At 37.7% G+C, this 27,142-nt stretch overlaps 1 protein-coding gene across 1 annotated transcript; it reads right to left on the bottom strand.

The window, feature by feature from the left end:
• Positions 1–23,875, bottom strand: LOC127628371 (CCHC-type zinc finger nucleic acid binding protein-like). Its single transcript, XM_052105084.1, has 5 exons — positions 23,792–23,875; positions 8,100–8,211; positions 7,958–8,023; positions 7,661–7,859; positions 1–1,011 (listed from the first exon to the last, which is right to left on the bottom strand). The coding sequence occupies exons 2-5, from the start codon at positions 8,206–8,208 to the stop codon at positions 894–896; spliced, it is 492 nt and encodes a 163-aa protein (XP_051961044.1). The 5' UTR covers positions 8,209–8,211; positions 23,792–23,875; the 3' UTR covers positions 1–893.
• Positions 23,876–27,142: the final 3,267 nt, after the last annotated feature.

Raw genomic sequence — 27,142 nt, 5'->3', positions numbered from 1 at the left:
ATAATGCAGGCAAAGCTTTATTGTTAGCTTAAAATTACAATTCTATGTTCTAGGAATTCAGTTGCAACTTCCTTCTGACTTAAAAACTGAGTACAAGCAAATTATATTCTTTCAGTAGTCCAAGTGATATTGTACAAAAATAAAATTTGATTTCTGTGAAAACATTCTGTTTGCAAATTGTCACTTAATCCACAAGTCTTTCTATTGGTCTGGTTAATTTCAGGTAGAATGGACTAAAATTACTTCCACTATCTTTACATTTCAGCATTATCAAGCAATGCTGGATGTACTTACAAACATAACTTTTTAGAAAAAGTCAAACAAAATATAAAGAAAATAAGAAAAATCACAATTAACGATTTCTCTCAATTACTCTAGAATATACCAATATAACATTTCATGAGTTTCCACACTCTGTGCAATGAACTGCAGGTGGGGACCAGAATGAGGTGGACTTCCTTTGCTGGAAATGGTTTTGTCCGTCATACCCTCTTTAAATCCAACTAGCACTTGTCTCCATATAACCACAAAAAATGTATTAAAGAACTCAGCCTCCCCTGACTTCCTTCTCACATCTCATCTGAGATTCAAATGGGTGAGCTTAGAGGTCCGATGTGGCACATGATGTCCCAGTAACCGAACTTTCACCAGCGGCATGGAAAAGGGTTCTTTTAACGAAGCGTCACATATTACACCTCTATCTAAAGAAACATTTGGTTTTGAATGCATAATGATTTTGACCCCTTTTCTTCATTATTAAGAAGGAAAAAATGAAACTGAAAGCAGCTCACTGGCCCGGGAGCAGCATCTGTGTGCCAGTGTTTGGCCACTGAAGAGGATTCAGAGAAACAAAACAACCAATCAAGAAAGGAGGGGAGACAGATGAAACAGGGTTAAGCGGAAGCTTCGATGGTGCATTCCCTGGCCAGGTGACCGGTCTTGCCACAGTTGTAGCAGTTCACTTCCGTCGCCTTGCTGCACTGTACCGCCACGTGCCCGATCTCGCCACACCTGTGGGACAAAGTTTTCACATTTGAATACCTTTACAACACAGTACATTTGACATTGCGTTCTGCTAACGCATATGGGAGTGTCCTTCTACACAACCTGGTTGAAACCTCTACAATAACGGCAATTCTAATATTGGCTATGGTGTTTGAGCCCTGCCCTTTTAGGCACGAAGCTGTCCGCTATAAAAGCAGGTGTGCAAACACCATTCCTCAGAATTTTCTGACTGAAGGACAAGGAGTACAGCGCTAGCATGAGATGCTCACACAATAAAGGGCTTTCCCACCTCAAAGCCCACACATTATGCACAACCGCTTCCCAATGGTGAGCAGTGCATTATATCTTGTAATGAACATACAAAGATTGCAAAAAGTACAGCGCTCACTGCACATGCACGAGACGCTCACACTTTTTCAATAAAGGGCTTTACCACCTCAAAGCTCACACATTAAGTGCAACCGCTTCCCAATGGTGAGCGGCGCATTATATCATGTTATGAACATACCAATTTGCCCTCTCTCCCTTTATGCGAACGCGTGGCAAGCGCTTATTGACGTTCCAACTTTGAGCAAAAATGATCGAATATGGTATACGAGCCAATTTGCATGTCAGGTGCCCCGTTTCAACGGTGTTCCATGGTTCCGTCCGAAGACGTGCTGGTGTTACAAGCCAAAATACACAATCTTCTCGCAAAGAACGCAATAGAGGTTGTTTCATATGAATTAATAAGCCTGCTGTCCTGATGCGTGACAAGTCCTTACGGGCTTGTCAGAGCTAGTGTGTGTGTGTATATGTGTGTATGTATGTATGTATGTATGAAAACACTGTAACAATGCGCTAATTTAATATAGACTGAACAGAGCAGCGCAAATAAACTTTGAATGGAGCAGACTATTTATTTATTTCATTAAATCGCAGCCCTTTGCAATTTAATAATCGCACAAGGTTCGATTTTATTTCGATTAATTGTGCAGCCCTCGCGTATATGTATTCATATATGTGTGTGTGTATGTATGTATGTATGTATGTGTACACACACACGTTCAGCGCATGCCTCCCCAAAGTTTACCTCTGTGGTTTGACACTCACAAACAAATCGCCACTCTTAATCTAAAAGTGTGCTGTAACGCCTAAGTTAGAGGTCGACCGATATATCGTTTTTGCTGATTAATCGGCACCGATAACGATTTCTGGAACTATCGGTTATCGGCAAAAATCCACTTTTCCCCCCATTATGTCTGGGGCTGAAGCGGCTGGGAAGGGCTCGCTGTCGTTATACAGTATGAGAGTGGCCTCTAGAGGCGAAATAAAAACTATCACTGATGCCTCATGGTGGTGGTTTTGATACGAGAGACTGCACGTTGAATGCAGCGGAACACTGTATGTATACAGTACATGTTGTCATATCATTATAAAGTAATTCATTTCTTGAATAGATGCTGCATTAATAGAGAACAGCAGTATGTTTGCAGACAAGGCTGAGAGGACATTAACATTAAAAGCTATCCTCAAGCGGTTGGAACAATGTGACAAAAACATGCAAGTCCTAAACAAATTTTTAAATAAAATGTATGACTATCCATTTGCATTAGTTTATAACCAGTCACTTTTATGCTTTAGCCAGCTAAGTTGTATATTTAAAGGTTGTGAGAGTTTTGAGAAAATTATCTAATTTTAATTAAAAAAAAAATATCCTCACAGCAATACGCATTTATGTTATTTTGATTAGATAATCATGTGTGACGAGTTTCTCAAAGAGAAGTTAAACGAGCGTAAAAGCGCAAAATACATCACTGAATCTTATAGAAGGGTTAAAAAAAGCACAAGACATTGCAATTCACTAGTTTGCCCTAGTTTCACATTAAAGACCACATTTTGGTTTTAGGGAAATCAAGAGCATTTACCTCACACCTTTCATTAGAAGAGAAACCCTAAGGCATGTAAAAAGTGTAAAATATAAAATACAACATGTAAAATGCTGTGTAGGTACTGTTCATTTTTAGTTGATGTTATTTTCAACATTTGATGAATATAGAAGTTATATCTCTAACATTAATGCATTTAGCTTATTGTAGTGTTATTTACCAATGAAATTGTCACATTTGAATTGTAATATTTTATTAATATTTTAATTATTTTCAGATGGCAAAGGCATTAAAGAAAGTACCAATGTGGGATACATAAATACACAAACATACAGGTGCTGGTCATATAATTAGAATATCATCAAAAAGTTGATTTCAGTAATTCCATTCAAAAAGTGAAACTTGGATATTATATTCATTCATTACACACAGACTGATATATTTCAAATGTTTATTTCATTTAACTGTGATGATTAAAACTGACAACTAATGAAAATACCAAATTCAGTATCTCCGATACTTAAGACCAATACAAAAAAAGGATTTTTAGAAATGTTGGCCAACTGAAAAGTATGAACATGAAAAGTATGAGCATGGCTGCTTAAGGTTCCAGGGCAAGACAGAACAATAATGGGGAAAGAGGGCAACCTTGCCGAGTGCCCCTATTCAGAGTAAAATAATCTGAAATTAATCCATTTGTTTGTATCGCTACTACAGGGTGTCTATAAAATAACTTAATCCAACCAATAAATGTACTCCCGAACTATACATTTCCAAAATCTTAAAAAAAGATAATCCCATTCTACCATATCAAAGCCTTTTCAGCATCAAGTGAGATGGTAGCGACCAGAGACTGATAATTCACTACTGACCATATGATACAGATGAGACGCCTAATATTATCAGAAGAGCTACGGCCCTGAATAAAACCTACCTGATCTATATATATATATATATAAAAGAGATGTCATAACTTTACTTAATCGGTTCGCCAACATTTTTGACACAATTTTTACATCTAATTGGATCATGGAGATTGGACGGTAACTTTTTCACTTGGATCTTTGTCCTTTTTAAGAATCAGACTGATGCAGGCTTGTGTCATGGTTGGGGGAAGCTTTCCATTCTTTAATGGTTCAGTATAAACTTCTAACAAAAGTGGAGCCAGTTCTGCAGCATAAGATCTAAAAAAATTATGCGGGAAAACCATCTGGCCCAGGAGCCTTGCCAATAGTTAGGGACTTAATTACCTCGTCAAGGTCATCCAAGGTCATCTCAGAATATTTTTTTTTTGCTCATTCGTCAGTTTAGAGAGTTCTAATGGTTCCACAAAGTTTCTAATATCCTCATAAGTAGACGAAGATGTGGAACAATAAAGATAAAGACAGAACTCTTTAAAGGCATAATTAATATCAATGGCCGAGGTAAATATTTCACCACCAGCAGATGTCACTTATGGAATGGTAGAAAGACTCTCTCTGCTTTATATATCTAGCCAAAAGCTTCCCTGCTATATTCCCCGACTCAAAGTATGACGGTCTTGCCCTGAATAACCAAAACTCCACTTTCCACGACGTAATTCGTCGACGTAATCGATGTCATTGATTACATAAATACGTTGATTTGCATAACACTCGTCAGTGCATCGCAATGGAATAATTAAAATGTCAGCACCCGGTTTAAGCATGGACTCCCCGAAGAACAAGCTGCAGATAAAAAAAACTCACCCACAGTCATCTAAAGCGTTGGAGTATTTTAGCCAGAGACCTAAAAATGTGGTGCTGTGTAAGCTATGCAAATTGGAAATGGCTTATCACAGCAGTACAACCGGCATGAATGAACACTTGAAGCGAAAGCATCCCAGAGCGCTTGTAAAGATGGCAGCACTGTAAGTCCTGTTTACTTTTTGTCCCCACCCAAGCATGACATATATTAGTATTACAACACGCGTTTCTGTTAGTAGTAGTCAATTAAAATAGATTTTCTAAATGTTTCCTCATCACCCCCATGTTAAAAGTAATTTCTGCACCGCTGCTAAAATCACTTTACACCATGCATCAACTAATCTTGTTATTTGGCCATTTTATATTTTCTGTTTATTTTAACGGCCATATACGAGTGAGAAAATGGTGTAAAATGTGTGACTGTTAGTCTGTAAATCGTTTCAATTATATACCTTGCCCCACTGAGATTTAATTCAGATTCCAATAGTTTGTTATTCCTGTTAGAAAAAAGTTAACTGTTGCTCGATTTGCAGTAATTTTACTGTAAGATGAGGGGGAGGGATAGAGGAGGCGAGGTGGAGTTTTAGTTATTCCTGTTATAAAAACATTTGTGTTATTCAAATTGCACTAATTTTACTGTAAAATGATTTTATGTTGGACTGCTAAACTCCAGGTTAAACAATGTTTTGATATTCCTCCTGAAAGTGACTTGAATTTTACATGTTTAATTTAACTTGTTGTTGGATTGCTAAATGTAGATTGCAATTTCCTTTTAATCGAATTGAACAAGTTCTTACTTCAAAAGACTTTCAAAGACTATCACTCTGAAGACTATCACTCCAAAATAAAATTAAAGTAATCTACATTTAGCAAACCAACAACAAAATAAATGAAACAAATGTAAAATTCAAGTCACTTTCAGGAGGACTATCAAAACATTGTGCAACTTTGAGTTTAGCAGTCCAACATAAAATGACGGAGAATACCATTTAAGACAGGGCTATTTTTGTTGCAGAATAATGCCCTGCAGTGCACAATTAGTTTCTTGTACATTTGTTTGTGTTTAAGAGATCATTTAATAAAATATTGAAATATTAATGAGACAATTTTGTATATTTATTTTTGGTTAATTAATTGTTATATTAATCAAGTAATAATAAAAAAGTAAAAAAAATCAGTCGTTAGATTAATCGACTAAGCGTAAATAGAATCGTTAGATTAATCGATAAAAATGTGTTAGGTACAGCCCTAATTATATCTATATTTCAATCGGGTGAATTCGCGGAGGCATCTCATGAGGGGACATATGGCTCTTTAGCTCTGCCTCTGCACTTTTAATAGTTCCGTCAAACTCCACGAGTTGTCGTGCTTTTCATTTTATGGTGATGAGACATACTGTATGATCCGACCCCTAAGAACTGCCTTAAGTGCCTCCCAAGCCACGCCCATAGAGGATCCTGAGGACCAGTTGGTCTCCATATAAACATTGATTTCAGTCTTTAACATTTGTTGGAAATCAGGATTTTGCAAAAGGGTACATTAAGGCACCAACTATATGATTTATCTTTCTCCATATGTGGCAACACCTCTAAACTCACCAGGGTGTGATCAGACTAAAATGTTTCCAATTGAGCAATCGACAACAGATGAAATGAGGGATTTGTATATATATAAAAAAATCTATTCAAGAATGTATAGTCCATGCCATATGGGTTCAAAAGTCTCCAAATATCTGCAAGACCAAGATTTTACACATCCTGTGAAGCGTCCATGTTGCTCTAGGGGGCTTACACACTTTTGCTTCACTATAATCAAGGACTGAGTCCATCAAAAGATTAGTCTCCTTATTATATCATGAGGGGTGCCAGCGGCTTGCAACATCCCTTCAAGATCAATAAAAAGCCCTGATCATCAGCATTAGGTGCGTAAATATTAGCCAAAATAAAATTTTGCCCCTGAATTTCTGCTAAAAACAATAATTACTCTCCCTAATTTATCTTTAAACCATTTGAATTGTAAATGCTTTTTTAACCAATATAATGACTCTCTTGCTCTTACTTGAGCCAGCACTGAAGAAAACAAGTCAACCCCATATCTTCCCAAATTTTTCAGCTTCCTGCAGGGAAAGATGCATTTCTTGGAGAAACACTATATCATATTTCTTCCATTTAAGAAAATAAATAACCTTCCTTCTTTTTATGGGGTGCCTCAACCCATTCACATTCCATGTGGAGAGAGAGATAGTACACTATATTAATGTGACTTCAGATAATCGATTCATTTCTCAACATCTGCCACTCAGACTAACTGAAGATAAATGTATTTCCATCACCGTAATCGATCGATGTATTACAGCGTGATCCTCCAAATACCTTTGTCAGCATCGGTACCATCGGTTGGACAGTTGACGCTGGATTTCTTCTCCCGCCGCACCGCCCAAATAGAGTCCCAGTGTCTTTTAATGTCTCCAGAGCCCAAGGATTTGGACTTCTTTGCCATGTTTATCTCAAACAGCAATGTGTAACTGGGTGTATCGAATTTTACCGGATTATATCATGAAAATAATTAAATTAGCAAAGTGCGCAAAGCTATCTCTCACATGTTTGCCCTTCACATGCTGTAAAATGGGACCCAACAAATCGATGTTTTTTACCATCATGGGTTTAAAAAAAATATGTCCGAAGACAAATATTTTTTACATATCTCATGTTTTTAATACATGTTTTCTTTTCAGCCCTTGAAGCATGACAGAATGGCCTATGGAGAGTGAGTTGTTGGCAATTGTAAGCATTCGCGAATTTTAAACTTTCAGACATGATGTAATTGAGATGAATATGCCGGTTTGTTTTTAAAAATGTGTAAGAATTACATGTGTATGAATATTAATTTGCCCATTTTCTAGAGTCGTTACGGTTGTTATTCGGACTCATTGCACAGTGAACAAGAAGAGGATATAGAGGTTGCTAACAGGTTTAAAAACAAATTAAAACAACAAATAAAAATTTTTGGGTGAACAATTTCTTTTTGCTTTTGTGCCATGAGAGAGTGGCATTGGTGACTTACCGGTAACATTTCACCTTGTCGCATAATTTCTGGATGTGTCCAAAGCCTCCGCAGGAGTAGCACTTCTGCTCATTGGCATGGTCGCAGTCACGTGCCACATGACCAGCTTTGCCGCAGTTGTAGCAGCACTGCTCCCTTTCCTTTTTGGGCTCTTTGCAGTCTCTGGAAATATGGCCACTCCTGTGGCAGTTATAACATGCTGTGTTTCAACACAGGAACAAGAGATTTAGGAAGCAACTTTACAATGCAAACTGATTTTTATGTTGCCGTTTAAATAGGTGCGATAAAGTGTCTCACCATCCTCTGTCTGTTCACAATCCCTGGCAATGTGCCCTTGCTCACCACACCGGTAGCAGAAGAGATCTAGAGAGAGAGCATCTCAGTTCAAGCACTGCTTCAAAACAAAGGCAGTCTGTTTGTATAACTCAATTAGTCATACCCTTTCCTCGCCCCCGGCCCCTGCCACGACCACGACTAGAGTTGGGACAGTTCTTGATCCAGTGTCCGGAGCGGCCACATCCAAAGCACTCGTTGGTACTCATGTCCATTATCTGTACAGGCCAAAGTCACAAACTGCTGTTATAAATCCACAGTGTGCGCTCACTGAAAGAATGCAAGAATATTAATTTCCGTAATTTCCGGACTATTGAGCGCACCTAAATATAAGCCGCACCCACTGAATTTAAAAAAAAAGATTATTTTGAACATAAATAAGCCGCACCGGTCTATAAGCCGCAGGTGCCTACCGGTACATTGAAACAAATGAACTTTACACAGGCTTTAACGAAACACTGCTTGTAACAAAAATAAACAGGCTTTAACGAAACACGGTGTGGCAGCGGGGGCCCGTCCGGGAGAGAAAAGCGGTAAGGGCGCTTACATCAAGTGCTGAAAACTGTTTTCCCAAGTAAGACACGTGAAGCAGGGCACTTGACGTTCCAGGTAAGGCTTTTAATGACCACAGCAATGTTTACAATCAATTGTATAAAGTTTCTCAATTCTTGGTCTTCTATGCACCAACACTAGACTGACGTGTGTCTGTCACTCACTCACTCACTCACACTCTCTCTTTATGCTGCTCTCCCCATGCTTACTGAAATTAGACACAGGTGTTAGACATTAGCTCAGGTGTAAGCGCCCTTACCGCTTTTCTCTCCCGGGCGTGGTCAAGCGCCCGTCCGGGAGAGAAAGCGTGCACGGGCGCTTGACCACGCCCCCGCTGCCACACACGGCTTGTAACAAAAAATTTAAAATTACCAGTAAACAGTAGCCTAGCAAGAAAGTCATTGGTCACTATCTTCCTCCTCTTGTGCACATGAAACCACTGAAGTCATCTCCTTCAGTGTCGGAGTTGAATAGCCTCAGCTTTAGTTGTCTTTTTGCATTGAGTCAATTCATCACGCTGCTGTTTCCAACGTCTCCCGTGCAGCAGCTCTATTTCCTTTTCCAACAGCCAGATCAATCACCTTCAACTTGAAAGCTCCATCATATGCATTTCTCCGTGTCTTGAGGGTGACAAAATGACTACCGTAATCAGAATGATGGGAAGTTTAAGCGCGCTCGATTTAATCTAAACAGTAAACAAAAAAGTTGTTTGACCTTAACCCGTTCAGCAATTTCATTGGTCTAATGAAAGCTTCATGCCGCCAAAAAACTGAGCACGGCACAGAATGTTTTTTGTGACGTGAAATTATATGAAAAATTATAATTTCGTTATTTTACCAACCCAACTAATGACTCGTCGGCGCTTTATCAGTAGGTTGCACGACACGTAAAGCATTTTTTTTTAGCTTTCACTTAAGAAGAGTTGTGCACTTTTTATTTTAATATATCTCTTTACATAAATACTATTTTCCACTTAAAAACTATAATTTCGTTATTTTACTCACTGATGAGCAAAAGGTTGAGGCAGAAATGACCATGTACCTGCAGGAAATGGCCATTGATGGGGAAGAGGACCCGCTGACTTGGTGGAAAACGAACGACAAAAGGTTTCCGTTCATGGCAAGATTAGCACGGAAATATCTGTGCATATGTGCTACCAGTACTCCATCAGAGCGGGTCTTCAGCACAGCGGGTAGTGTAGTTACTCCAATCCGCAGCTTATTAAAACCAGATAAAGTGAATATGTTGGTATTTCTGGCCAGAAACATCGAAATTTAAACATGGTCTATGGTGAAAGATATTACACTTCTTTACGCATTTTTCGCCCCTCCGTTGCGGAGCTATTCGATTTTGCATATTATTTTTTAAACGTTCATTTGTGTAGTTCATATGACCACTTTACAATATTTCAATAACATCATTTATTTTGTAGCCTGTGCTGAAGTTAATTGTGCTGCTAATTATAAGTGAAATGTTAATGCCGAGTTTCAGTCTGAGTGTTGTTCCGTTTTCTTGTTCTTTATTTGTTGTTCTTCTATGTTTTAATAAATGTGTGTTATTCATATTCACCTTGTTTCTTTCATTTGATTTGACATTATGGATTTATGGCCAAGGAAATGTTTCTTTAAAAGTAGGCCTATTAACCAGACAAAAGTTATTTGACGTTCGCTGGTCTGGGTTTACCTTAAACTGCCGCTTCAGTGTATACAAGAGCTATGTGACAATGAGCAAGATTTTCTGAGACACTACAACTACTAATAATTAATTAATAAATAAAGGTGAATATGAATAACATATTCCCGCTCTGATGGAGTACTGGTAGCACATATGCACAGATATTTCCGTGCTAATCTTGCCATGAACGGAAACCTTTTGTCGTTCGTTTTCCACCAAGTCAGCGGGTCCTCTTCCCCATCAATGGCCATTTCCTGCAGGTACATGGTCATTTCTGCCTCAACCTTTTGCTCATCAGTGAGTAAAATAACGAAATTATAGTTTTTAAGTGGAAAATAGTATTTATGTAAAGAGATATATTAAAATAAAAAGTGCACAACTCTTCTTAAGTGAAAGCTAAAAAAAAAAAAATGCTTCACGTGTCGTGCAACCTACTGATAAAGCGCCGACGAGTCATTTAGTTGGGTTAGTAAAATAACGAAATTATAATTTTTCATATAATTTTTGAAAATACCTTTACCCGACGATATCATCGTCCATCGCGATGTTTTACTGTCAACATCGTCAACTGCCAATTTAGGGGACAACGCCCAACCCTACGCTGGAGATGCACGTGCATTTTATATATTTATAACAGCCTTTTGTGATTCACAGAGCTCCCGCACATCTTCAAGTGGCTTTGAATACAATGCAAGAGTCATGAACTACTTTAATGGTTTTATGTCATTTTTTGAGCTTGACAGTGTTTAACATGACTCACACACACTATCAGATTTGGATCGGACTCGTTGGACCGATACCCGATCCATCTAAAAGCTTCAGTATCAGAGCTGATACTGATCCAGGTATCGGATTGGTGCATCCCTACTTAAATATTGATCTGTTTCTCACCCACACCTATTATATAATTTCTGAAGATATGGATTTAACCATTGGAGTTGTATGCATTACTTTTATGCTGCCTTTAGAAGCATTAACATTTTGGCACCCATTCACTTGCATTGTATGGACATATATTTAGAAGATATTCTTCTAAATATCTTAATTTTTGTCCTGCAGAAGAAAGAAAGTCATACACATCTAGGATGCCATGAGGGTGAGTAAATTAAGAGAATTTTCATTTTTGGGTGAAGTATCTCTTTAATATTCCTGACTAGGGCTGGGCGATAGGTCTTAAACTATATCTCTATATTTTTCAGCTTATTGATGATATTCAATATATTTCTCAATAATTATGTATTTGCTCTGAAATGGCTCAAAATTGTTTTTGTTTAATCAGAGGAACCATCATTGCATTGAAACCATTGTAGCCAAATAGATTAAATATTTTAAAGACATTAAAAATAAATCTAATAATTCATATTTCATTAAATAAACACAAGGGAGAATGAAATTCAATCAGTTTCATTGATATGCACTTTACATTTATATTTCATAAACAATAATACATTGAGATTAATAAAAAGCATTATTTATCTTAAAATGTTTTTTACTGTGCAAAGCTACTTCACTGACTTATTTTTGAAACACCAGTTGAACATTGCATAATACTATATTATTACTGAGTCATTATTGATTATTATAATATAATGCTGAATTATTATTATGATTATTAGATTTGCGTTAAACAAATGTAATATATTTCTGTCATGCTTACTTCATCTTCACCTGGAGCTTTTATTTTGACAAAGAAAAGGTGACATGTATTTGACAGTTTACAATGTCCGTGTTTAATGAAATGCTGTAATTTCCTCCTTTTCTGTGCTGCGTTTGTATATTTGTATAATAACTTGTAGCGGTTACTAATGTTTGGAATTGCGCGAATGCTTGAACCTGCATTATTTTGATTTCACAATGCACATGAACTGATCAGAGTCTGAGAGCACTGCCATGCGTGTGCACACAGTTCAGTGCTTCAATATTTTATTCTGAATCACACACAGACCATGTCTATCTTTCTTTAAATCACAGCCTTTTGTGGCTTAATAATCACATATGACCAACTTGTCATTTTAATTAAGTGCAGCACTGAAGGATTGTGAAATTAGTCTACTGATGCACTCTTTATGAAACTTAATGGCCAAATGAAAGCACATTAAAATCATTGCGATATTCAGCCCAACTTCAGACAAAAATTCTTGATATTTGTAAAAAATAAATCAATAAATAAACACACATTGCATCCGGAAAGTATTCACAGCGCTTCACTTTTTCAACATTTTGTTATGTTACAGCCTTATTCCAAAAATAATTATATTCCTCAAAATTCTACAAACAATACCCCATAATGACAACGTGAAAGAAGTTTGTTTGAATTTTTTTTTTAAATCACATGTACATAAGTATTCACAGCCTTTGCCCTGACACTCAATATTGAGCTCAGGTGCATCCTGTCTCCACTGATGATCCTTGAGATGTTTCTGCAACTTGATTGGAGTCCACCTGTGGTAAATTCAGTTGGTTGGACATGATTTGGAAAGGCACACACCTGTCTATATAAGGTGCCACAGTTAACAGTGCATGTCAGAGCACAAACCAAGCCATGAAGTCCAAGGAATTGCCTGTAGACCTCAGAGACAGGATTATATCGAGGCATAGATCTGGGGAAGGGTACAGAAAACTTTCTGCAGCATTGAAGGTCCCAATGAGCACAGTGGCCTCCATCATCCGTAAATGAAAGATTGGAACCACCAGGACTCTTCCTAGAGCAACTGGCCAAACTGAACGATTGGGGTAGAAGGGCCTTTGTCAGGGAGGTGACCAAGAACCTGATGGTCACTCTGACAGAGCTCCAGCGTTTCTCTGTGGAGAGAGGAGAACCTTCCAGAAGAACAACCATCTCTGCAGCACTCCACCAATCAGGCCTGTATGGTAGAGTGGCCAGACAGAAGCCACTCCTCAGTAAAAGGCTCATGACAGCCCACCTGGTGTTTGACAAAATGCACCTGAAAGACTCTCAGACCATGAGAAACAAAATTCTCTGGTCTGATGAAACAAATATTGAACTCTTCGGCCTGAATGGCAAGCATCATATCTGGAGGAAACCAGGCACCACTCATCACCTGGCCAATACCATCCCTACAGTGAAGCAAGGTGGTGGCAGCATCATGCTGTGGGGATGTTTTTCAGTTGCAGGAACTGGGAGACTAGTCAGGATCGAGGGAAAGATGAATGCAGCAATGTACAGATGAAAAACCTGCTCCAGAGCGCTCTAGACCTCAGACTGGGATGAGGGTTCATCTTCCAACAGGACAACGACCCTAAGCACACAGCCAAGATAACAAAGGAGTGGCTACAGGACAACTCTGTGAATGTCCTTGAGTGGCCCAGCCAGAGCCCAGACTTGAACCTGATTGAACATCTCTGGAGAGATCTGAAAATGGCTGTGCACTGATGCTCCCCATCCAACCTGTTGTAGAATGAGAGGTCCTGTAAAGAAGAATGGGAGAAACTGCCCAAAAATTGGTGTGCCAAGCGTGTAGCATCATACACAAAAAGACTTCAACAAAGTATTGAGCAAAGGCTGTGAATACTTCTGTGATTTTTTTTTTTTGTTTTGTTTTTATAAATTTGCAAAGATTTCAAACAAACTTTCATGTTGTCATTATGGGGTATTGTTTGTAGAACTTCGACATTTTACATTTTGGAATAAGGCTGTAACAAAATCTGGAAAAAGTGAAGCGCTGTGAATACTTTCCGGATGCACTGTGTGTGTGTGTGTGTGTGTGTATATGTATATATAATAATTATTTTTTTTTTAAATAGAAAAATACATGTTTGAAAACTAAGCAGCGTAGACCATGAAAAAAGTACTTAACCATGAAGTAAAAGGTATTAAAGTCAATAAATATTTATGTAATGTATGTTTTTTGTAGAAAATGCAATTATTGTTTTTTGTGCAACCAAAATGGACTAGAAGATTAAATTTCTAAGAACTTAATAGGCGTGTTGTAAACCAAAATTATTATTTTATTTTTTTCAAAGATTTCTCATTTTTAGCACTTTGGACAACCTTATTTGTCAATTACCCTCTTATTAATTAACTTTTCAACTCTTTAATTTTTTCACTTTTTGATCAATCCTTTTCGATGACTTTTCCAGTCATTCATGTGGACTGGATAGGATTTCATTTTTGAAAATAATTTTATAAAGAATGCACTCACAAAAAGCACTTTCTACCTGAAGCAATTCTTTACAAGAATAGATTTTTCTCTATAGCAATGTCTATGATTTAAAGGGATAGTACACCCACAAATGAAAATTCATAATTTATTCCCACATACCATCCCAGATGTGTATGACTTTTTTCCGCAGAACACAAAGATTTTTATAAAAATATCTCAACTCTGTAGTGAATGGTGATCAAAACTTTAAAGCTCGTAAAAGCACATAAAGTTAGCAGTAAAGTAAATCCATCAAACTCCAGTGGTTTAATCCATGTCGCCTGAAGTGATCCTGTTGGTTTTGAGTGAGAATAGACCAAAATGTAACTCCTTGTACACTGAACATCTTGACAGCTCCTTGTCAATCATGATTTCAAGCTTGATTAAACTTCCTAAAGCCATCTAGCAAACTGTGCATGACTCAAGTACTAGGAAGTGTAATCAAGATTGAAATCATGTTCGTGCCTTAAGACTGCAATGGCAAGATATACAGTTAAAAAGGAGTTACATTTTGGTCCATTATTCACCCAAAACCAACTGGATCACTACATAAAACATTGATTAAACCACTGGAGTCTTATGAATTACTTTTATGCTGACTTTATGAGCTTTAGAATTCTTCTAAAAATCTTACTTTGTATTCTGCAGAAGAAAGTTAGTTATACACATCTGGGATGGAATGAGGGTGAGTAAATTATGAGAATTTTTCAATTTTCACAAACTGCCCTTTAAGATTTCATTGTTACACTCAGTCCTTGACTTTTCTAGTCCTAAAACAAATCATAATTTATAATATCCCATGACTTTCGGAAACCTGAAACCTATAGGTAGGGTTGCAGCGGTATACCGGTTTCACGGTACACCACGGTTTGAAAATAGATCATTGCATTATCATACCATGTACATTTGCTTATCTACGGTATTGAGAAATAACTGCAACCAGACAGAGAATCTCACATACTCGTGCGTGCGCATCTCCTTTTCTCCTTGTTTGCCTGTCAGACTCTTCAACTTGCGACACACACACACACACACACACACACACACGCAGCGGAGAAAATGTCAGAGAGAAGCGAGGCGAGGGGTCTGACATGAGTGTGTGAGTTAAAGCAGTGTTTCTCAACTGGTCTAGTTGGACTGGGTCACGGACAGCAGGGAAAGAACAATGCCATGGTTCTCCCATCGAAGATATTTTGGAGGCCGCCCAAGTGATAAGTCTATTTAGGACTGCAGAGGCAGATTTAATGATAATCTCACAAACAGCTAAAGCAGACATAGGCAATTTACGGCCCGCGGGCTGGATCTGGCCCTCCACATAGTTTAATGTGGAATTTTTTCATTGGATATTTCAGTTAACTTGCATTGGGACCTAACGCATCTCCATAAGCGTTTAACATGCTCAGGGTTGCCAAATAAGAGACGCAACACCCCTAGTTTGAGATTTATACTTGCGCAAATTGGAAATATTCCATCTAATGTTGTTCTTATTTTATGCAATCTGGCAACCATGCACACGAGTGCACTTTTTCTGTCTCGCGCTTTCCCCTTTATACAAACTTACCGATCTGTAGTGCAATATTCTGCTCAAGGAAAAGAATTCTACAGCTACTCTGTGTCCATTATTGAGGCTGCTTGTGATGTTTGGTGCTAATTTGCAGGTAAACCTTCTCAGTGATTAAATTAAATATAAAAGTAGATCTCGGCATCATTGACACACAGAGGACTAATCATTGACATGCGAGCAAAAGCAAGCCAGAGATGAATAAGTGAATTTAGAAATGTTGAAGTCCCTTCGCACCTGTATGTTAATATAACTCTTGCAGTTATCATTTATCATAGTCATGCAGCCTGTGTTATTCTGTTGAGTGTTGAAAAATCATCGAGGAGACCCGCATCATGACTCTTTTAGCATGTAAATGTGTAATGTTTTAGAAAAAAAAGTCAACTATCCCGCTTTGTAACAAACATTAAAAGTTCTATAAATTTCATTCTTTTTTTTTTTTTTTAGTAAAACAGACACCGGATGTAGTGTTAAACTGAATAATAAATTAACAGGGAAGTAGAGATGTAAAATACATTTATAAGCTCAGCCTTTATTCAGTTTTTTAATGCCTGATAGAAAAGTATCTGCCTTTGTAGAGCAATACAATACTTAAAACAATTGCAGAATAGTCCCATTAGTCACAGATACAGAAACCAAATCAATGCAGAACATTGTATCTGCACTACTTAAAGCCCGATGTGGCCCCTTTACCAAAATAGTAAAAATATTAGCTTCCGGTTATGGCGTCTTAGTGGGAGGCTGCATGTGCGTGAGGCTCACTGTTAAATCCCTTGAAACTATCCTTAACTTGGACCAATAAACATAATTCTACTTGTTCTTGACCCACGCGCTTTTACTGGACAATATGCCACCAAAAAACGCTAAAACTGGCCAACAACCGGGTAAAACGGCATCACAAGGCAAAGGGGCTAATGTGGACATGGCTAATGCTAGCAAAACACTGCTGGATATTCCCAATGAAGCCAATATACGGGAGGCATCGGAGACTCTAGAGACACCTGAAACACCGGAGGCGCCGAGTCCGACAAATAGTGACCTTCTCAAGGAAATTCTGTCGTTAAAAGGTGACATAGCCAAACAATCTACCGACATGCTGAAAGCGATTAACGATATAAAAGGGGATATACAGTTACACTCTCAAAGAATCAATGAAAACTCGAATCTCGCAAACAGAAGATGATGCAACTTCTCTTCAAGGCAAAGTTAAAATACTGGAGAAAACTGTGGAGACCCTTTGCGACAGAATTACAGAGCAAGAAGACAGAAGCAGACACTCTAACTTGAGACTGGTTGGGCTACCCGAAAAATCAGAGAGCTCAGATCTGTGTGGTTTTCTGGAGAAGTGGCTCCGAGATACACTAGGTGAAGGTTTCACCTCGCCCCCCATCATAGAGAGAGCACACAGGATCGGGCCTATTAACCCTAAATCTACATCGCCACGGGTGGTAATAATGACGTTTCTGAACTACCGGGACCGGGAAGCAACCCTGAGAACCGCCAGGAAGATGACGGAGGTACGCTATGAGAATCAACGAGTCGCCTTTTTCCCTGACCTCTCCGCAGAGACACGTAAACTGCAGCAGCGCTTCAACGGTGTGAAAACCCAGGTTCGTGCACTGAATGTTCGGTATGGCATGCTGTACCCAGCTCATCTGATCATCACGCACAATGACAAACGCAGGATTTTTAAATCGGTTGTTGAGGCTGAAGAATACGTTCAGGAAATATGCTCGCAGACTTGTGACGACTCCGTGACTTAAAGCTTTCTCTTTCGTTCCTCTTGCAATGGAGCCACTGACGAGTATGGCCATAAAAATGGACAAAATTCAACGGATAATTTAGTAAGTTGTCTTTTTGTTAAAATACGTTACTGGCACGATTGTCTTAAGATATGTTTCTTTTTTCTTTTTTGTATTATTGATATAGATTTTTGATTTATCACGCACTGTGTGCACATTTATGTGCGTCAAGTTGTATTATGGTCCAAACATTTCTACTACAGATAACCCATGTGTGGCTATGTTATGTGTGCAGATTTACACGTTACCCACTATGTGGATGAAACGTTTTATATAACCCAAGTTCATAGTCTTAAAGGGTTTAGCATCACATTTCGTTTGGGGAAATGTGTGGGGTTTTGTAATAAGGGGCTCACTCCATATTTTTTTGTGTTTGATGACTTTACATGGCCTGAGATATTTTCAATTACATAATTTATGTTTGATACCTCAGTTATAAACGTGTCTAGTTGGAAGGAGGTCTGAATAAAATTGTCAAGCTTAAACAGGTACTTGGCAGAATTAAACAAATGAAGAGTACAGTGTTTCTTACAAGAGACACACTTGGTAGATGAAGATGTGAATAAAATTAGATCTAGGTGGCCTGATCAGGTATTCTCCTCTAGTTTTACGATTTATGCAAGAGGGGTCATAACATTGATTCATAATTCAGTTCCCTTTGATCTAAAAGATAAATATTTGGATCCATCTGGGAGATTTATTATACTTAGTGGAACCATAATCTCTACATTAGTCAACTTGGTATGTTTATACACCCCAATGGGGATGATCCTGCCTTTTACCAACATTTCTTTTTAACTGTGTCGAGTTATAGGGCCCAGTTCATCATCGGAGGAGATTTTAATTGTGTGATACATCCTGCAGTAGACCGTTCAAATAGCTCCGACACATCCCACCAACAAGCCAGGAAAACGATTGGAAAATTTATGAAAGATCTTAATTTAGTGGAGATTTGGAGACAACTTTATCCGAGCAAGATTGAGTATTCATGTTTTTCTGCTACCTATAAAACATATTCTCGGATAGATTTCTTTTTGGTTTCTTCTGGTCTGGTATCTATTATTCAGAATTGCTGGTATGAGACTATACTACTCTCAGACCACGCCCCAATTATCTTATCAATTAAGTTTCCCAATTATTATTCATCTCCACTTCCATTTCGGTTTCAAGCTAAATGGCTGAAGTCCGCAGAATTTGAGGAATTTCTTGAAGAAAAAATAACGGAATATTTTAATTTGAATAAAGACCAGACCAGTGCATCAATAAAATGGGAAGCATTTAAAGCCTATATAAGGGGGGAAATAATGAGCTACACTCGGCATAAATCTAAAATACATCTAAATAAATTGAAAGACATTGACAAGCAAATAAAGGAACTGCAGGACCAGCTGTATACTGTGATGACACTGAAAAGCATAAAAAGCTTCTATTAAAATCTGAATATAATGAACTCACTACCAATAAAATAGCAACTAGTTTACTGTGGTTGAAACAGTCATACTATGATCAGGGTGAGAAGGCAGGAAAACTCCTGGCTTGGAGGCTTAAAAAAATACAGACAAGTAGGGCTATTAATTCAATTGTACTTGACAATGGAGAGAATTTAGTGGATCCAAAATGTATAAATGACGCTTTTGCAGAATATTATGAAAATTTATATACATCCCAATATCCAGATAATATGGATAAACAGGATCAGTTTCTGGATCAACTTCAATTCTCAACCTTGTCTGAGGAAACTAAAAATGATCTAGATGGAAAACTGAGCATTCAAGAACTTAAGGAGGCACTTGCCCATATGAATACAGGCAAAGCCCCTGGCTCTGATGGCCTGTCTATTGAGCTTTATAAGAGATTTTCAGATAAATTATTACCTCATCTACTTGAAATGTATAATGAGTCCTATGAGAAGGGCATCCTACCCCCATCCTTAAGATTGGCAGCTATTTCACTTCTGTTAAAACCAGGTAAAGCTCCGACAGACATGGGCTCATACAGGCCTATATCCTTGATGTCATGTGACACCAAATTACTATGCAAGGCTCTAGCTCGGAGGATTGAATCACATATTCCTAATTTAATTTCGAACGACCAAAATGGATTTGTTCTTGGCCGACAAGCTTTTCACAATACCCGCCGATTATTGAATATATTATACGAAAAACAGTTTGCCATGGACCATGCTTTTCTGTCATTAGATGCCGAAAAGGCGTTTGACAGGATCGAATGGTGTTTTCTTTTTGGGACACTCAAAAGATTTGGCTTGGGAGAAAAATATTTGAAATGGATTCAATTACTATATACAGAGCCCATAGCCAAAGTTGTAACAAACAGCCAGTTATCGAGACCTTTTAGCCTATGTAGATCGACACGACAAGGATGCCTATTATCGCCCCTTCTTTTCTTGTTTGCTATCGAGCCACTCGCTATGGCAATACGTAATTCCCCTGATATTAGTGGTATTCAAATTGGGGGAACAGAACATCGCTTGTCTCTTTTTGCAGATGACGTCGTTTTGTTCTTATCTGATCTAGGGAGGTCTGTCCAGGCTGTTGGCCAAACTCTTGTATCTATTAATTATGATCCCTTAGTAAAAAATGTATTGGATTCCTTAGAAAGATGGGGTGGGATGCCAATTTCTATGATAGGTCGCATTAATATTATTAAAATGTCCATTCTCCCAAAATTCTTATATCTTTTCTAGTCCATCCCCTTACACATTCCAGCCTCCTTTTCCTCCTTGAATAAAACCTTTACCAAATTTATATGGAGTAGTAAACGCCCCAGGCTGCGGCTCTCGCTTCTATATCTGCCCTATGACCGAGGGGGGCTTAGATTGCCTAATGTTAAGTTGTACTATTGGGCAGCTCAACTTTGTGCTGCTACTTATTATTTTTCTACCACTGATACACCATCTTGGATACACATTGAGAACAATACATTGAAGCTACCTTTGACAAATTATATTTATGCAGCCGATATCAAACAATTATTAAAAAACACGAAAAATCCTTTTCTCAAAAATACAATATCAATCTGGCACCAATCTCATTCTGCCTTGTCGGAGGTATCTAAGCTCTCATGTTTGTCGCCAATTTGGGGAAATGATACATTTAAACCAGGAAGAGCAGACAGGGGGTTTAGAATTTGGCTGAAATAATGGCTTGAATAAAATCGGGGTCCTATATAGTGAAGGAGTATTGATGTCTTTTGAGCAATTGGTAAATAAATATGGTTTGCCCAAAAAACACTTTTTTAAGTACTTACAGGTTAGAAGTTTCATCACTACCCAACTAAAGTCTACTGTGAAACCCCCTCTCTCCACTATAGAGAACATAGCTGTTAACCATCATCAAGAGTAGAGGACTGCTTTCCAAATTTTACAACATTTTACTACTTTCCTCAAAGGAAAGTAGTCTTTCCTATTTACAAGCATGGAAAACTGATTTACAAACAGAAATTTCAGATGATGAGTGGAACAATTCTTGCCTGTTTGCAAAGACGCAAACTATTAACACCAGGTTTAGATTGCTGCAGTACAAATGGTTATTTAGAACCTATATTACTCCTGTAAAACTTCACCATTTTAATTCTAATATTCCTGATGTCTGTGTAAAATGTGGTGTAGACAAGGGCACTCTTCTTCATTGTATGTGGCAGTGTTCAGACTTTATGGAAGGAGGTTACTACATTTATTTCCCGTTTGATTGAATGTAACATGCCAATGGACGGTAAACTCTGTTTGCTGCACATCTTTCCTAAAGGGACTACAAAAAAAAGAGGAATCTTGTTAGTTTCTGCTTATTGCAGGCTAAACATGTAATTGCTCTGAACTGGAAGGACACAGAAAGACTAAAGATAAACCAGTGGATTAAACTAATGTCTAGCAACCTGGCACTGGAGAAACTGACCTATATTGCGAGAGGGAAACTTGAGGATTTTAAAGATATGTGTTTGCCTTTCTTGCGCCTTGTAAAAGCCTGTGACATGTAAACTATATTTTTTGATGGAGTGCGCATGGGGTTCTAGGGTGGGGGGAGGCTTTGTCTTTTTATGTTTCTCTTTGTACATCCTTTCTTTTGTATGTCTGAAAAATGTTTAAAATTCAATAAAGATATTTGTGAGAAAAAAAAAATAGTAAAAATATTAATAATTACACACCATCACCTTTACCAATTTGTTTCAGGATTTTACATGAGTAAAATTAACTGTTTTATTTTGACAAAATGTTATAGTTTCATATTAAATAATCTAAAGGTGGAATCTATTAGACCTCATTTTATATCAACAATGGCAGTTGTAGTTAAAGTTTCAAGATGTGTTTCAGCTAGTATTTATTTTTCATAAATACATTAATTTATTATTATTTATATTATTTAAGACTAGCACACTGACCTAACCATGGTAATGAGGACCCTTTCCTTCTGTGTAATATGTGTATAAATATGTAATATTAGGTAACAAACAGGATAATAATGGGCTCATATAAGTAAATATGCTCTTAAATTTTTAAAAGGGGGAGAGACAACTTCCTGTAGATTTTGTTGTTGACATCATCAACAAAAATAATGACACTTGATGAATGTCCTTGTACTGGAAAACCATGAACAATACTATGCAACATAAAAAGAAATGCAACCCAGGATACATTAAATACAGGTTATGTTTAATCTATGGCAGGTCGACGCTTGATTTCAAATGTAAAATCTGTCCTGAAGCAAAACCAGTTGAGAAACACCGAGCTAAAGCCACAGACAGGAGCAGTCTGGGTTATGTTAATTATTAATAATCATAGGACATTATTTAAAAGCTCACACAGCTGATGTTATTTTTCAGTAGTAGTATTTTTTAGTAGTTAATTTAACATGCTATGATGACATGTAAACTAACATGCTTTAGTTATATAACATTTTTTTTTTATCATGTTTATAATTCTGTTTATTATAATTCTGTTAGCTTTCTTATTTTTTCTATTTCAAAAGGGAGACTTTTTTTACACATACTTAAAATACATTGCTTTAAGTTTCAATTATAATAAAGTGTTTGCTCAAAAATAAATAAATAAAATAACCCTTCTGTTTTCACTGATAATACTAATTGTGTAATACCATTACCGTGATACCGCGAAACAGTGATATTTTCTGAGACGGTTATCATACCGTTGCAACCCTACTTACAGGTTATATCAATAACAATGCCCTTATATTTGCAGTTTTTCTTTATTCATTCACAGTCCACTTTGACTTCAATCACCTACAGAATCACACTTGTGACTGTATTTCAGTAACTTATATTAGACCTCATGTCCCTGAGACAGTCAATTCAATGGCATATGTGTGGTGTCATCGAGACTGACAATAGAGAACCATAATGTGTATTGACCTAAATGATCTAAACATGAGTTAAATGTCTTGTGGTTTCATATGGACCATCAGCTGTAGATGGGGAAAATGCAGATGGCACATGTGTCTCTTAGCATGCTACTTCTTAAGCAACACTGTATCTAACAGGGTTGACACTAAAAAACAACTGCATAAACACGTAAATGCATAAAACAGTAATGTTTTATGAAGACTAAAACAGCTACACGCTGTTTTAACAGTTCTAGTGAACTTATAATCTCATAGATTCAGCCAATGGGAAGGCAGTACATTAGTCTTATTGCTCTCATTAAGCATGCACCAGCTTGCATACCAAATGAACATAACGGTGCATGCTCTACGTGTCACGTTAAGCTGAGCACTGGACCTCGTCACACACAGCCACATACAAACAGACAAAGACCCAATTTATCACCCTTGTGCTGTGATATGTTTGTTCATGAGACCGTGTGTGTTTTAAATGTAGATTTGCACATGTACACGTGCAGTGCTGAGTTTCCCGCGCATGCAATCCTGTAGCAGGCCTCAACTAAATAAAAAAAAACTCACAGCACGATCACTGCACTCAAAACAAACACAACACTAAACATTTAACACATCGTGTGGTTAATAGGAATAAAAGCCGCTCACATCGTGAGTTTTTGGTTAACATAGTGTGTACTCACCTGTGGAGAAACACTAGTGTTTAAGCTGTGACTCACTGCTGTTTACTCTGCCCTTCAGCTCTGCGCATGACACCTCTGAGCAACAGCTACAGTAGCCAATAAGAGACGACGATGTTCAGCGAGTCAGCAAATAAAAAGTGAATAACCACCCTCCTGTTTTGTCCAATCACGAGTAGAGAAGAGACACAGTCCCGCCCACTAAAGAGATCTTTTGACGTCTGGGTGTGTGGGTGTGCTTGGAATGAAACGTTAACGTACTATGAATACAGCACAATTCATGTTCTCAATCAGATTCATAAATCCAAAATACTACTCATGAGTAGTACATTAATAATATTCTTGGACAGATATTTTATCAATGTTTTGTCTGCGGAACGATCCAAAAACACTTTAAACTGCAGTACAGCAGATTGAAGAGTCTGTAAGTCTATCCCGTACAGCCCCATTCTCATTTCCATTAACCGCTAGCGTGAATAAGATCTATTTGGGAAATATGTGTGCTCACGTGTGTATTTATGCTAATGCAAATGAGAATGGGGCTGTAGGCTACGGGTTAGACTTACAGCCTCTTCATCTGCTGTACTGCAGTTTAAAGTGTTTTTGGATCGTTCCGCAGACAAAACATTGATAAAATATCTGTCCAAGAACATTCAGTTTATAAAGAACTCCAGACAACATGAGTTGTGGAAAATCAGATGTGATGTAGGAGCTTTAAACAGATTTATACTGTTCATGCCATTGAGTATATCCCTCACATCCTCGTTTTCTTTCCCATTAAAAATCAAAGATTGCTGTAGCGTGAATAATGTATTTAGATTCAGAAATAGTTCTCACTTAAATAAATCCAAAAATTGTTACAAATACGTACCTATGAAGATCTTGAATTAATTAGAAGAAAAAGATTGTTTAATGTTGTTACATTTATTTATGGATCGTTGAATCTGCATAGTAAATCGTCACGTGTGACAAGTTTTATCAATAGAGATTGCTAAGACATGTGACCAAATGGGCGGCAACGTCATCAGAACGCAAAGGATTATGGGTATGTTTGGCCCGTTTACATGGGCTGGCATCGCATAGCAGGCTGTTCTGGCATGAAAATAATAAAAAATTTGCGTGAAAAACAGAATATAATCCTACAAAATGCAGCGGTCTAAAGAAAACATTGTCGGACCATACCACCTAAAACTAAATCCTAATGCAAAGACGAGATATGACGAGAAAATAAAGGGAATCAAAGGACTGGATCCTTACGAGCATAGTGACTGGTCAGGGGAGGTCAACCTGTTGCCCAACTTCCAGCACCCATATATATACCCACAGACATGTGCATGTATGCACTAACACTTAATATCATGTAGTCGTGTATATATATATATACACACGACTACATGATATTAAGTGTTAGTGCATACATGCACATGTCTGTGACTTATCACCCACAACCTACCTCATACATTTCCAGTTATCTTTTCTATGGTCTATTTATAATGTAAATGTATTCATCTAAATTTATTTATATGTTACATATGTAAAGAAACTGAAATTAAGTTGGTTGTTACTACTATTTAAGTTATGTAATTGTGTTTGCAACCAAATAACACTGATTTTGCACAATTCTTCCTTAATACAGATAAAGGAGGCAGAATTTCATTCAGTCTTTGTGTATTTTATTTACAGAGATGGCTAAAAATCATTACATGTGAGAAGTGACATTACAAAATCTTTTGAAAAAAAAAAAAACATATTTACATATTAGATGTGAGCATGGTGTATAATTCTAACACGACGGCTTCACAACAATACTTGGACACATATTGGTCAAAGCACAGCACTCCCAAACCAAAATTATATCCAGCTAAGTCTTATCCTCCACCTCTCAAGGCACCCCAAATCCCAGACGTATTGTGTCATTTAATATGTTAAACTTAGAGCGCATACACCCGATCACTCGCTCCACGTGGATCCTGACATGAGCTAACTAACTGGTCTGTGGCCCCTGGTGAAGGCCGGTATTTTCAGTGTAGCACCCACAAGGGCAACACTTTCTTTAATATCAGTGCCCAGCGATGGGGGTGGATTCACGGGACCTTCCATCTCAGTTGCAGGTGTAGTGTTGTCTGACAGTAACAATAAAAATAAATTGTGTCATATCACAACCTTTAATCCAAAGTAATCCAGATTACATATACACATGGGGCAACATATATTGTATTATTTTACTATTTACCTGGGTATAAAGGTGCTGCATTATCCAACTCAGCCTCAGGACCAGTGTGGTCAGTGCCTGGCGATGCTGTTGTTGTGACCTCGTCGCTCTTCTCCTAAACCGCTTGAACCGGTCTGTGTTCGTAGCTTTGACCTCAGTATGGCCGAGGTACAGAGAAGGGGCCCAGTCAGGATCACACTCCAACATTTCATAGGCAGGTTTGCCTGCAAACAGTCACCAAATAAATTGCTATGTAGCCTAGATGTACAACATTTTCTAGCCATTTCATGCTAGTTAACAGTTAACATTGGCCTAACGTCAAATCTAATGGTCTGGTTAAATCAAACAAAACACGCTGGTTATTTGCCCACAACATAACATTTACAGAGAGTAATTGTAACTTACCTGAACACACCATCATGTGTGGTGGAGTGTTATCGAAGGTAATCTTGGGCCTCCTTACTGCTGCTATCCATGCCATTCGTCGCCTTTTTGTCACCTCTGAAACATGGCTTGTACTATTATTTTTCCACGCTGGAAAACGATAAAAGGATTTTCCGTTCTTAAGCTTTATGCCACTTCTATCGTGAGAACGAATATTGCAGTTTATAACACAGCAGGTAGACGGCACCTTGAACACTGCGTTCTTCCCTCCATGCAATCAAGTCAGGCGCCTTCTGTTTGTGCCGCGGATTCCCAAAATGCATTACGTTCACCACTGGTAATACGTCACGATGACGTCACATTAGCAATCTCTATATGTATTTAATCTGTAATTCAGACATACATCATATATGTCACATTGGATATTGAAGAGTGAAACATAGTTCATATAAGTGCAGTACAAAAAACTATACATAAAAGGTATACAGTACATATTAAATTAAAACTAACATAGCTTCACAAACCTTCAGTCTTCTTTGCTTTGTGAAGTTTTCAAATACATTCTCATTTCTATCTTAAAGAGTACAAAATTGGGGGTTTCTTTTGGCTATTTACTTATGTGTATATAATATTTTCCATAAATTATAAGTACATTCATAAGACACATTTCTTTGAAAGTTGTGTTTTGATCACAAATTAAATAAATATCTTCACGACAAACTCTTCTGTCTGTTAATCTGTAAAATATATACTTCAAT

This window comes from Xyrauchen texanus, chromosome 35 (assembly GCF_025860055.1).
Source record: "Xyrauchen texanus isolate HMW12.3.18 chromosome 35, RBS_HiC_50CHRs, whole genome shotgun sequence".
Classification (NCBI taxonomy): Eukaryota; Metazoa; Chordata; class Actinopteri; order Cypriniformes; family Catostomidae; genus Xyrauchen; species Xyrauchen texanus.
Note: the sequence above shows the minus strand (reverse complement) of the source record. Positions and strands in the feature narration are given on the sequence as shown.

Coding starts and splice junctions, on each gene's coding strand:
- LOC127628371 (XM_052105084.1), bottom strand. CDS start 8,208: ATGGACATGAGTACCAACGAGTGCTTTGGATGTGGCCGCTCCGGACAC. Junction 8,024..8,099: donor GGGCCGGGGGCGAGGAAAGG/GTATGACTAATT, acceptor CTCTCTCTCTAG/ATCTCTTCTGCTACCGGTGT. Junction 7,860..7,957: donor TTGTGAACAGACAGAGGATG/GTGAGACACTTT, acceptor GTTGAAACACAG/CATGTTATAACTGCCACAGG.